At 41.6% G+C, this 13,712-nt stretch overlaps 1 protein-coding gene across 1 annotated transcript in view; it reads left to right on the top strand.

Moving 5' to 3' along the window:
- Positions 1–6,669, top strand: part of LOC140204364 (uncharacterized) — a 94,436-nt gene extending 87,767 nt beyond the window's left edge. Inside the window, 2 exon segments of the mRNA XM_072271041.1 lie at positions 4,420–4,457; positions 4,459–6,669. Of these exon segments, the coding sequence (XP_072127142.1) occupies positions 4,420–4,457; positions 4,459–4,587 (167 nt within the window). The 3' untranslated portion in view covers positions 4,588–6,669.
- The last annotated feature ends 7,043 nt before the right edge of the window (positions 6,670–13,712 follow it).

The following is a 13,712-nucleotide window of genomic DNA, read 5'->3' as shown; positions in this document are numbered from 1 at the left end:
ATTCAATAAAGAAATAGACCTGTATGATGTTGGTTTCATAGGGTCTCTGTCTTTTTTTGGCAATACTATTACAATTGCTGTTGAAAAAGATTCTGGGAGTTTATGTGTTTTTTCTGCTTGACGTATTAGTTCCATAAAGAGAGGAAATAATAAATCTTTAAACTTTTTATAAAATTCAGGTGGAAAACCATCTTCTCCCGCAGATTTATTACTTTGAAGTGATCCTAAAGCTTCTTCAACTTCTTTTAATGTAAAAGGCATATCTAATCCCTTCTGTTCTTCCGAATTCAATTTTGGAAGAGTTACTTGTGATAAAAACTTTTCTATCTCATTAACATAATTTTGTGATTCTGATTGATATAATTCAGAATAGAAACTTGGTCTTAAAGAAGGTATGGAGGGAGAAAATCCAATAGAATTTTTTCAAAAATGGATCCCGGAAGTTTTGCAAATGAAAGAGGAGGTTCGATCAATTGAAATTGAGCGGGCACATAGAGCTCTAAGACCAAAACCACAAGATGACCAATATCCACGATCGATTTTAATAAAATTCTTAAGATTTCAAGACAAGGTAAGGATTCTACAGGCAGCTGCTCGAGCTGCCAAGGATAGAAAAGGGCCATTGATGATTCAAGGGAACAAAGTTTTTTTCTACCCTGACATAAGTTATGGACTTTTGAAGAGAAGGAAGAAATTTAATCCAGTGAAAAAAATCCTGTGGGATCATGGTTATCAATTTATATTGTGTTATCCTGCAACCTTGAAGATTTTTTGATGACTACCAGAAAGCGGAGCAGTTTGTGCAAGATTCTCTGAATATTCACCAGATACAAGAATAAATCCAGGGGAGCGAGATAGATTGAAGATGAAGACTGGGTCAAAGAATGGACTTGTTGGATTTTTGGGCGGATGAATATATAAATATATTATTAATTATACGAGGCGGGGAAGAAAGATTAAATTTGAAGAATACTAGTTGGGAATAGTAACATTAATTTTGTTTATATATATATAATTTTTTTTTGTTGCGGGGGAGCTGGAAGAAGCACTGACCAATTGCTACGCTAATCATGTGTGCAAACGTGGCTTTAGCCACGACCCGCAAAATGGAGGGGGGTAGTGTTGTGTATCTTTTCATTCACAACATTAGTGGGGGGGTATTTTGTTTTTTCTTTTTTTGCATCTTTTCTATCTTTTTCTTTCTTTTTGCCTGGAGGGTTGGGAGGGAAACACGTAGCAACATGGTGAAGTTCAAAGAGATTCCCCAAGGAACTATGAGAGTTGAGAAGATAAGTAATGTTTTAGATTGGAGTAACTTTGTTAAGAATAATGGATAATTTACTGAATTTTTTGAGTTTTAATGTTAATGGGCTTAATGGACCAGTGAAAAGAAAAAGAATCTTAACACATATTAAGAAAATGAAGATAGATTTAGCCTTTTTACAGGAAACGCATTTAACAGAAATAGAACATCAGAAACTAAAGAGAGATTGGGTGGGTAGTGTTGTTGCGGCTTCATTTAATTCAAAAGCGAGGGGAGTAGCAATTTTGATCAATAAAACATTACCAATTAGAATATAAAATGTAATAACCGATTCTGCGGGGAGATATGTGATTATACATTGCCAACTTTTCTCTGAATTATGGACATTTATGAATATTTATGCACCAAATGAAAATGATGCAAAATTCATACAAGAAGCTTTTTTGAATTTGGCGGATGAACATGAAAAAATATTAATTGGAGGAGACTTTAATTTTTGCTTAGACCCAATCTCAGATAGATCAACTAAGGCTGTTATAAAATCGAAGGTAGTAAATCTAACTTTATCTGATGAAAGATTTAAATTTGATTGATATATGGAGAAGAATCAATCCTAAAGAAAGAGACTATTTGTTCTATTCTCATAGACATAAAACTTACTCAAGGATAGATTTTTTCCTATTATCAATGCATATTCAACACAGAGTGAAAAATATGGAATATAAAGCAAGAACATTGTCAGATCATTCTCCTTTATTAATGACAATAATAATGACTGATAAGGAAGAAGTGGCTTATAGATGGAGATTTAATTCAACGTTATTAAAATGTCAAGATTTTTGTGATTTTATGAAAAAGCAGATCCAATTTTTTTTGGAAACAAATTTTCATTCAGTGGATGATAAATTTATATTATGGGATGCGATGAAAGCATATTTGAGGGGCCAGATAATAAGTTATACGTCTAAAATTAAGAAAGAATATATGGCAGAATTAGATCAATTGGAAAAAGAGATTACAAAATTAGAAAAAGAATCTCAAAGATATATGTCAGAAGAAAAACGAAGGCAACTCGTCAATAAGAAGTTACAATATAATACGTTTCAGACATATAGAATGGAAAAAAGCAATTATAAGAACTAAGCAAAGGTACTATGAGTTAGCTGAGAGAGCACATAAAATTCTTGTCTGGCAGTTGAAAACAGAACAAGCTTCCAAAACAATAAATGCAATTAGAACAAGCGCAAATAAAATATCTTATAAACCTCTTGAAAGTTTCTATTCTGAATTATACCAATCAGAATCACAAAATGATGGCAACATCCTTGTAAATCTCCTCTGCACCCTTTCTCTGGTTTCTACATCCTTCCTGAGGTCATGATCATGAGACATAAGAGCACAATTAGGCTATTCAGCCCATCGAGTCTGCTCTGCCATTCCATCATGGCGGATCCCAGATCCCACTCAATCCCATACTCCTGCTTTCATGCCATGTCCTTTGATGCCCTGACCAATCACGAAACTATCAACTTCCACCTACAATATACCCATGGACTTGGCCTCCATCACAGTCTGTGCAGAGCATTCCACAATTCTCCGGCTATAAAAATTATTTTTTACATAAGAACATAAGAAATAGGAGCAGGAGTAGGCCATTCAGCCCATTGAGCCTGCCCCACCTTTCAATAAGATCATGGCTGATCTGTCCGTAAACTCAGCTCCATCTACTTGCCTTTTCCCCATAACCCTTAATTCCCTTACTTTGTAAAAACCTATCTAACTGTTTCTTAACAGAGAGTGAAGAAGCCTCAACTGCATCCCTGGGCAGAGAATTCCACAGATTCACCACTCTCTGGGAAAAACAGTTCCTCCTCATCTCCATCCTAAATCTTCTTCCCCTGAATCTTGAGGCAATGTCCCCTAGTTCTAGTCTCACCTACCAATGGAAACAGCTTTCCTACTTCTATCTTATCTGTCCCTTTCAAAATTTTGTATGTTTCTATAAGATCCCTTTTCATTCTTCTGAACTCCAGAGAGTATAGTCCCAGGAGACTCAATCTCTCCTCATAGGTTAACCCCTTCATCCCTGGAATCAACCTGGTGAACCTCCTCTGCACTGCCTCCAAAGCCAGTATATCCTTCCTCAAGTATGGACACCAGAACTGCACGCAGTACTCCAGGTGCGGCCTCACCAGTACCCTGTATAGTTGCAGCATGACTTCCCTACTGTTGAATTAAATCCTTCTAGCAATGGCCAACATTCCATTTGCCTTCTTAATAACCTGTTGTACCTGCAAGTCAACTTTTTGTGATTCATGAACAAGCACTCCCAAGTCCTTCTGCACAACAGTATGCTGCAAACTTTCACCATTTAAGTAATAATCTGCTCTTCTATTATTCCTTCCAAAGTGGATGACCTCACATTTGCCAACGTTGTATTCCATCTGCCAGACCTTGGCCCACTCACTTAACCTATCTATATCCCTCTGCAGACTCTCCACCTCCTCCGTACAATTTGCTTTTCTACTCAGTTTAGTGTCATCAGCAAATTTTGCCACGCTACACTCAGTCCCCTCTTCCAAATCATCAATGTAAATGGTAAACAGCTGTGGGCCCAGCACCGACCCCTACGGCACCCCCACTCACCACTGACTGCCAACCGGAGAAACACCCATTTATGCCAACTCTCTACCTTCCATTTGTTAACCAATCCACTATCCATGCCAATACTCTTCCCCCGACTCCATGCATCCGTATCTTATTCATCAACCTCTTGTGCGGCACCTTATTCCTGTAGTGAGACAACCAGAACTGAGCACAGTACTCCATATGGGGTCTGACCAGGGTCCTATATAGCTGCAACATTACCTCTCGGAGGTTAGAAAATTGTGGGCATGCTAAGTTGGCACCAGAAGCATGGAGGACATTTGGGGCTGTTCCCCCTCATACCCTTGGACTGTGTTGCTCGTTGATGGAAACTACACACTTCACTGTATGTTTTGATGTACAGGTGACAATTAAAGCTGATCCTTTTTGAATGAAGTAACAATTACCCAACTTACTTCAATGCAGACTTATGAAAGCTCAAGTCTAGATTCTGGGTTTGCTTTGTTATTGAGATGATTGAGACGACTTTTTTTTTGTTCTTTCTGCAGGTTCACACCTACCGCCAAAGGCACAAGCCTGTGGAATGGGGAATGAGGGAGAAGCGGCCAATGCCCAACACAAAGCTTGCCCCACTGGCTACAGTGGAGCCTCCGTGGCTGGCTATTGCCAAGAAGAAGGCCAAGGCTTGGAGTGACATGCCACAGACTGTTCAATAAGAGCTGCTTTGAAATAGGACTTCAAAACAATATTGTCCCCCAACGCATCTCAGAGATCCATAGTGACCAGTTTGGTTGCTTTATACTGAGACTGCTGGGGAACAAACTCCAGCCAGGAAGAAATAGAAGGATACAAGAGGGTAGAAAGATATGTTGGGTAATGTTACAAAGCAGGAAACTTCTTATAGATCAATCATTATATCATACTCCCCTGCATAGGGGTATGGTAGCAAACCCCTATTTACAGGAATAGCAATCAGAGGCAGGTACTCATAACCAAAAGACATAAGTTCAAATCCCACCACGACTGGAGGGGAACTTTAGTAAATGATTCATTGCATAGATTCCCAGCTCCTAGTGGTGGACGTGAAAGCATTCAATTGTTGTGAAATCCCAACGCTGATAGCCTTGAGGTGGTCTAATCTGCTCGTCGTATATATGTGCCTCTAGACCCACTGCAGGATGTGGGATCTAAGGATGGCATTCTGAAATGGAAGTGATGTCAAGGGTAAATAGGGATGTGCAATAAAGTGCTGTCCTTGTAACTATATAAATTAATAAATAAGGTATTCAGGTCTGTTAGTATCAATGGAAATAAGTTTTGGCAGGGTATTGAACAGGTGGCCCATTTCAATTCAAAGTGTGTTGTTCTGTTCTGTGTTTTATATATACTTGCATTAATCTGTTTTAAATAGCTTAATGCCTTTGCTAAAATAACAGCAGGGAAATGAAATATTTACTAATATCACCAACAATACTATCTAGGCTAATAACTTCTTTTGTCAGTTTTTATATCTAAGCAGTTTCTAGCTTTGAAGTTAGTTTAAAACTTCTCTGTTCAAGTGATTTAAAGATGTAATTTATTGGAATGGCTGGGTAACACCACAATAAATGTTCAACAGTAAACTCAATTTGCTTCTGGAATGACGTCAAAAGAAAATGACTGAATTTCCAATCACACAAGCAGCTAGTGTTACTTGAATAAGATTTAATCTATCTTTAGCTGAAACCCAGCTGAACTATTTTTAGTTGGAACCCAAAGCATAGAACAGTACAGCATAGAAACAGACCCTTCAGCCCACAATGCTGTGCCAAGATAATTAAATGGCTATATAAGCTAATCCCTCATGACTGCACAATGCCTACATCCCACTCCGCACTTCACAAGAATCTCATAAACCTCTCTGATGTACTTGCCTCCTGGCAGAATATTCTGGGCACCCACCACTCTCTCACCTTGCACATCTCCTTTGTGCTTACCTTAACTGCATGCCCTCTAGTATTAGACATTTTGACATAAAGTTAATCTGTTATCTACTCTATCTATGACTCTCATAACCTTATAAACTTCTATCAGTTCTCCACTCATCTTCTGCTGCTCCCAGAGAGAAGAACCCAATTTTGTCCAACCTCTCCCCACAGCACATGCCCTCTAATCCAGGCAGTGTGCAGGTAAACATCTTCTGCATCTCTCCAAACCTCAGCATCCTTCCTTTAATGGGGTGACCAGAATTGAATGCAATAATCCTAGCCAGATTTTATAAAGCTGCCACATAACTTCATGAAATTTAAACTCAGTGTCTCCACTAATAAAGGCAAACATGCCATATGGTTTTCTTGCTGCGTTATCAACCTTCATTGGCCATTTCTGGGGAGCTATGGACCTGAACCCAAGTTCGCTCTGTACATTAAGACCATAAGACATAGGAGCAGAAATAAGCCATTCATTCCATCAAGTCTGCTCTGCCATTAGATCATGGTTGATTTATTATCCTTCTCAATCCCATTCACCTGCCTTCTCCTTGTAACCTTTAACCCCTAGAACCTATTAATCTCTGCTTTAAATATAGGTTTAATGCAATGGACAGATCCTTCACCTCAACAACCTATGTCTATCCTAAGGCAATACTGATGAAAAGAAAGCTCCTTTTTCAATAACTGTATTTCATTTGGCCCTTGTTTCACAGCACTGGTGAGCTGGTGGCAGAACTTGAATGGAAACACATTGGCGGGACAGAGTAAATAAAGATTTGGCCAACACCCAAATGAAGTTTTCACACTGTCGTTACTTGTTTGAGAGAATTGTAGCAGGAATTTCCACTAGTTAAAAATCTAATCATAGTAAAAATAAACATGTTTGCTCAAGAAATCCAAAACAAGTTCCACTGCCTTAGACTCTGCCAAAACTCTTGCATCTTATTCCACTTCAAATACTTAACCAATTTCCACTTAAATAATTATCAAATACTATTCAGCCATTCCCTTTGAAACATGCTTCAACAGAACCTTATGGAAAATCATTTGCCAAAAAATATAATCTCCGCATCAGAATCGGGTTTAATATCATTGTGGCACGTGGCCAAGTGGTTAAGGCATTGGACTAGCAACCTGAAGGTCATGAGTTCGAGTCCCAGCCGAGGCAACGTGTTGTGTCCTTGAGCAAGGCACTTAATCATACATTGCTCTGCGATGACACTGGTACCAAGCTGTATGGGTCCTAATGCCCTTCCCTTGGACAACATCGGTGTTGTGGAGAGGGGAGACTTGCAGCATGGGCAATTGCTGGTCATCCATACAACCTTGCCCAGGCCTGTGCCCTGGAGAGTGAAGACTTTCCAGGCACAGATCCATGGTCTCGTAAGACTAACAGATGCCTTTATTTACCATTGGCATATTTTGTGAAATTTGTTGTTTTACAGCTGCAGTTCAATGCAATGCATATAATAAAAACAATTAATTACAATAACTATATATAAAAAAGAAAATTAAATTAAATAAGTAGTGCAAAAGGAGAGGGAAAAATACTAAGGTCGTGTTTATGGGTTCATTGTCCATTTAGAAATCTGATGGTGGAGGGGAAGAAACTGTTCCTGAAACATTCAAGTAGGTGTCTTTAGGCTCCTGTTCCTCCTCCTTGATAGTAGCAATGGGAAGAGGTCTTGTCCTGGATGATGAGGTCCTTCATGTTGGATGCCACCTTTTTGAGGCACCATATTTTGAAGATGTTCTCAATGTTGAGGAGGTTAGTGCCCATGATGGAGCTGTTTGAGTCCGCAACCCTCTGCAGCTTTTTCCAGTCCTGTACAATGGTCCCTCCATACCAGATGGTGACGCAACGAGTTAGAATGGTTGCTTTCTCCACTCTACATCTGTAGGAATTTGCGAGAGTCCTTGGTAACATACAACTTCTCTTCAAACTCTTAATGACATATAGCCATTACCTTCGCAATTGCATCAATACGTTGGGCCCAGAATAGATCCTCAGAGATGTTGACATCCAGGAGCTCGAAACTGCTCACCCTTTCCACTGCTGATCCCTCGATGAGGACTGGTTAGTGTGGCCTTGACTTCCCCTTGCTGAAGTCCACAACCAATTCCTTAGTCTTACTGACATTGCTAGTTGTGATTTATAATTGTGAGAGAAAGCTGTACTCTATCTCTAGAATTTATTCCTTCAGCTACATCCTTCAACCACATCAGGGTAGTGTATCGTTATTACAGCGACATGAGTTCAATTCCCACTGTTGTCTGGAAGGAATTTTCACATTCTTCCTGTGACCCTTCCAGTTTTCTCCAGGGGCCCTGGTTTCACCTGTCTTGCCAAAGACATACAGATTAATAAGTTAAAAGGTCACATTGATATATTAGGCTGCATAGGCTTGTTGGGACTGAAGGACCTGTTTCCCTGCTGTGTTTCTAAATCAAATAAAATTATTCCATTTACAGCCTAGGCAATAATAACACTCTCACACTTTTCGTATCAGCTTGATGAAGATAGTTGTGTGGACTCAATGGGTCAGAGGCTGGTTTCTATGACTGTAAGCTCCATAACTGGCATGCAAATTGCAAAACCGGTTCTTCCTTATTAAACGCAAACAACAGGAATTCTGCAGATGCTGGAAATTCAAGCAACCCACATCAAAGTTGCTGCTGAACGCAGCAGGCCAGGCAGCATCTGTAGGAAGAGGTGCAGTCGACGTTTCAGGCCGAGACCCTTCGTCAAGACTAACTGAAGGAAGAGTGAGTAAGGGATTTGAAAGTTGGAGGGAGAGGGGGAGATCCAAAATGATAGGACAAGACAGGAGGGGGAGGGATGGAGCCAAGAGCTGGACAGGTGATAGGCAAAAGGGGATACGAGAGGATCATGGGACAGGAGGTCCAGGAAGAAAGACAAGGGGGTGGGGGGGGGACCTAGAGGATGGGCAAGGGGTATATTCAGAGGGACTGAGGGAGAAAAAGGAGAGTGAGAGAAAAAATGTGTGCATAAAAATAAGTAACAGATGGGGTACGACCCACTGTTACTTATTTTTATGCACACATTCTTTCTCTCACTCTCCTTTTTCTCCCTCTGTCCCTCAGAATATACCTCTTGCCCATCCTCTGGGTCCCCCCCCCCTTGTCTTTCTTCCCGGACCTCCTGTCCCATGATCCTCTCGTATCCCCTTTTGCCTATCACCTGTCCAGCTCTTGGCTCTATCCCTCCCCCTCCTGTCTTCTCCTATCATTTTGGATCTCCCCCTCCCCCTCCAACTTTCAAATCCCTTACTCACTCTTCCTTCAGTTAGTCCTGACGAAGGGTCTCGGCCTGAAACGTCGACTGCACCTCTTCCTACAGATGCTGTCTGGCCTGCTGCGTTCACCAGCAACTTTGATGTGTGTTGCTCTTCCTTATTAAAAACTGTTCAGCACGGACTAGATGGGCTGTAGGGCCTGTCTCTGCGCTGTAGTGGTCTGTGACTCTGAGAACAGCACAGTACAGGCCCTTTGACCCACGATAATGTGCCGATCTTTTAACTTACTCCAAAATCAATCGAACCCTTCCCTGCCACATAGCCTTCCATTTCTTTATTATCCATGCACCTGTCTGAGAGTTTCCTAAATTTCCCTAACGTACCTGCCTGTATCACTACCCTTGGCACTGCGTTCCACGTATCTACCATGCTCTGTGTAATAAAACCTACCTCTGACATCCACCCTATACTTTCCTCTTATGTTAATGTTATAAAGACAAGAGATTCTGCCGACACTGAAGATCCAGAGCAACACACACAAAATGCCAAGACTGAAACACGTCCTGATGGAGGGTCTCAGCCCAAAATGTCAACTGGTTATTTCCCACTGCAGACGCTGCCTGGCTGCTGGAGTTCCTCCAGCAATTTAAGTGTGTTGCTCTACCTTAAAGTTCTGCCTACTTGTGCTAGTTATCTCCGCCCTGGGAAAGAGTCTCTGGCTGTCCACTCGATCCATGCCTCTTTTACAACTGGAGCAATGCACCCCACCTCCTCCTTCACACCAAAGTGAAAAGGCGCAGCTCGCTCAACCTTTCCTCATAAGACTTGTAATTCACCTTGTTGACTGTTCTCAGCAATGCTTGAAGAAACCGGGAGCTTGAATGCACCCGGGACGGATAATTCAGGTGATACGTCAAGCCAGGTAGTTGGATTGACTCAGAGGATTTGGCTCTTACTTTGAAGCTGGGTCCGTTCCATATTCACACTGTCAACACATGGTCAGGGTGTGGTCAAACTCACCTCATGTTCAAAGTAAATTTATTATCTAAGTATATATATATATATATATATATATGTCATCAGATAGAACCCTGAGATTCATTTTCTTGTGGGCATTCACAGTAAATACAAAAAACACAATAGAAACAGTGAAAAACCATACACGACAAAATGGACAAACAACCAATGTGCAAAAAAAAACAAACTCTGCAAGGCCAAAAAAAAAAATAAGCAATAAACATGAGAACATGAGATGAAGAGTCCATGGGTTGTGGGAGAGGTTCAGTTTTGAGATGATTGACGTTATCCCCGGCAGTTCTAGAGCCTGATGATTGAGGATACACTTGCAGTTAAAGACACTTAAAGGGCTTCATTACCCAAAAAATAGTGATGATACCATGAACAAAGTCTATATAAAAAAATAGTAAGACAGTAAGGGCTGGTGTTTCAATCAGCTCTTGAGAAAAATGAAGCTAAAGTTTCATGTATGAACAGTTGCTTGAAAGCTCAAAGTCAGTTAGTAAAGACATTGTCTCATAGTACCGAGGACACAGGCTCAGTTGGACTCCATCTGTGGAGTTTGCACCTTCTTGCTGTGAGCACGTGGGTTTTCCCAGCTCTCGTTTCCTCCCACATCCCAAAGATGTGCTGGTTAGTAGGCTTAATGGCCTCTGTAATTTGTCCTTATTTCCCAGGAGAGTGGGGAGCCCTGCAGGGAATGTCGGGACAATGTGAAAAATGGGACGAATGCAGGATTACTGTAAAGGAGTGGTTGATGGTTAGTGTGGAGTTGATGAGCCAAATGGTCTGCTCTTGAACAACATCTTCCTATGACTTTAACTCTCTACAGGTCTGTTGTTGACCAAGAGGAATGGCTAGCAACATTGGTGATTTAAACTGCCACTGAAATTGGTTAAGTATATTCCGACAGCCTCAGACCCCAGCGCACACTTAGCTTGTGTTGGTTGATAACACAAATGACACATTTCACTCTGCATTTCAGTGTACATGTGATAAATAAATGAATCTGAAACTGCAACAATGCAAGGTAGCTATGTAGTGTAGGGGTTAGCACAATGCTATTACAGCTTGGGGTGTTGGAGTTCAGAGTTCAAATCCAGGGCTGCCTGTAAAGTGTTTGTATGTTCTCCCTGTGACCCCGTGGGTTTCTTCCAGCTGGTTCGGTTTTCTCCCACGGTCCAAAGATGTACTGGTTAGTAGGTTAATTGGTCATTGTAAGTTGTCCTGTTTTTGCCACCCATTTCAATTCTACTTCTCATTCCTGTTCCGGTGTGTTAGTCCATGTCCTCCTTTACTGCTGCGATGAGGCCACACTCAGGTTGGAGGAACAACACATTATATTTCTTCTGAGTAGCCGCCAACCTGATGGCATGAACATCAATTTCTCAAACTTCTAGTAATTGCCCCTTCCTCTCCTTCATCATTTCCCATTCTTGTTTCCCTCTCTCAGCCTATCTCATTACCTGCCCATCACCTCCCTCTGGTACTCCTCCTTCCTTTTCCTCCATGGCTTTCTATCCTCTCATGTCAGATTCCCCCTCCTCCAGCCCTTTATCTCTTTCACCAATCAACCTTTCTGCTATTTATTTCAACCTCTCCCCCTCTCCCAGTTTCACCTATCACCTACCACCCTTGTACTTCTTCTTCCCCTACCCCTCCTTCTTACTCTGATTTCTCATCTTTCTTTCCAGTCCTGAGGAAAGGTCTCAGCCCAAAACGTCGGCTGTTTACTCTTTTCCATAGACGCTGCCTTGCAAGCATTTTGTGCATGTTGCTGGCTGGCTGTTGGGTGGCACAGCTTGTTGGGCTAGAAGGGCCTGTTCCATACTGTATGTCTGATAAAACATTTTCAAATGTGAAGAATTTATCAATAAGGACCAAGGTTTTCATTTGGATGACACAGTTTTGTGTCTGCTCATCATGATGTGTAAACCCTTTCCTGTTGTCTTATAACATCACAATTTCAGTTTCTTTAACTTAGATTTGATCATAAGGTTGCCAAAGGGAAAAGTTAGAAATTTACTTTGCAGTCAGAGGTTGAAGAACTTTGAAGGATTAAGGACAAGCATTTTGCTCCTTGAACCCGTTATGTGTTCAATTCAGGTCTCACTTATCAGTTTCAGCTCCCTTTGGTCTGCTGACCGGAGATGCAGAGATCTAGGAAGCTTCTATAGTTCCTGCGAACGCATAACTTTCCAAGAGTAAGAGATTCAGCGTTTTAAATAACTTTTCTTATATTTCAAAGCTAACTTTATTCATAATAATAAACAGGGACTGCTCAGACATCTGATGGCGGAGGGGAATAAGCTGTTCCTAAATCATTGAGTGTGGGTCGTCAGGCTCCCATATCTCCTTCCTGATGGTAGTAAGGAGAAGAGGGAACATCCTGGATGGTGAGAACCAGCACTTCCTGGTCAACATATTCAGTGGTGTTAACTTTAAAAGGCTGCTCCAATGCCACTCATGAACTTCTGGGGTAACCCACCCTTTCATTGTTTGAGGGGCTTTCCCACCAAGCTCAGCCCCTCTATATCCTGTAGCGGATTGAGGCCAGACTGTCGTCCTTCCCCACAGAGCCTTGGTGTTGGCTGCGCTGAGTTTCAGTGTGACCATCGGCACATCCTCCTGCAGCCTGGAGTAACTTGTGTGTGGAAAGTGCCCCTGCAGATATCACTTCCAGAGTTCTCTGAATTCAGTGTGTATCTCCTGGCTTTGATTCACATGTCACGGTGAGGATTACAGGCTGTCAGGGTGTAGGAAATGGAAACAGGATTAGAAGCAGAGTGGATAAATATTGAAAAGGGCAAAATTTGTATAAAAAGGGATTGGATGAGCTGGGATCAAACACCAAATGATCATCATTTTCAGAGTGCTGACATGACAGTACAAGTAAAAGGATCAATTTTGCCAACAGCTGGTAATTTTTTTTTGCTCCCCACTCCCCTCCTCTTTTCTTCTATTCCCCATTCTGGTCTCTTACCTCCTCCTTACCTGCCTATCACCTCCCCGATGCTTTTCCTCCTTCTCTTTCTCCCAGGGTTCACTCTCCCCTCCTATCAGATTCTTTCCTCTCCTATCCTTTACCTCCTCCATCGATCACCTCCCAGCTTTTTACCACCTCCCTCCCCCTACCCACCAGGCTTCACCTATCACCTTCTACCTTGTACTCTTTCCCCTCCACCCAACTTCTTATTCTGGCATCCTCCCCCTTCTTTTCACGTCCTGATGAAGGGCCCTGGCCCGAAACGTCTACTGCTTATTCATTTCCATAGATGCTACCTGACCTGCTAAGTTACTCCAGCGTTTTGTGTGTGTTGCTTTGGATTTCCGTCATCTGCAGAAGTTCTTGTGTTTATTACTAGTAAAAGGGTTTCTTTTCTCAGTTTAGGTTGACACAGCAGCACAGCGGTTAGTGTAAAACTGTTAGAGAGCCAGCAACCCAGATTCCATACCAGACGCTGTCTGTAAGGACTTTGTATATTCTCTCTGTGATGGTGTGTGTTTCCTCCCACATTCCAAAGGCATTCCAGAAAGAGTAAGCATGGCAGAGAGATCCTGGAATACAGGTTCATAATTCATTGAAAAGTGTATCAC

The sequence above is a fragment of the Mobula birostris genome, chromosome 10 (genome assembly GCF_030028105.1).
Source record: "Mobula birostris isolate sMobBir1 chromosome 10, sMobBir1.hap1, whole genome shotgun sequence".
Classification (NCBI taxonomy): domain Eukaryota; kingdom Metazoa; phylum Chordata; class Chondrichthyes; order Myliobatiformes; family Myliobatidae; genus Mobula; species Mobula birostris.
Note: the sequence above shows the minus strand (reverse complement) of the source record. Positions and strands in the feature narration are given on the sequence as shown.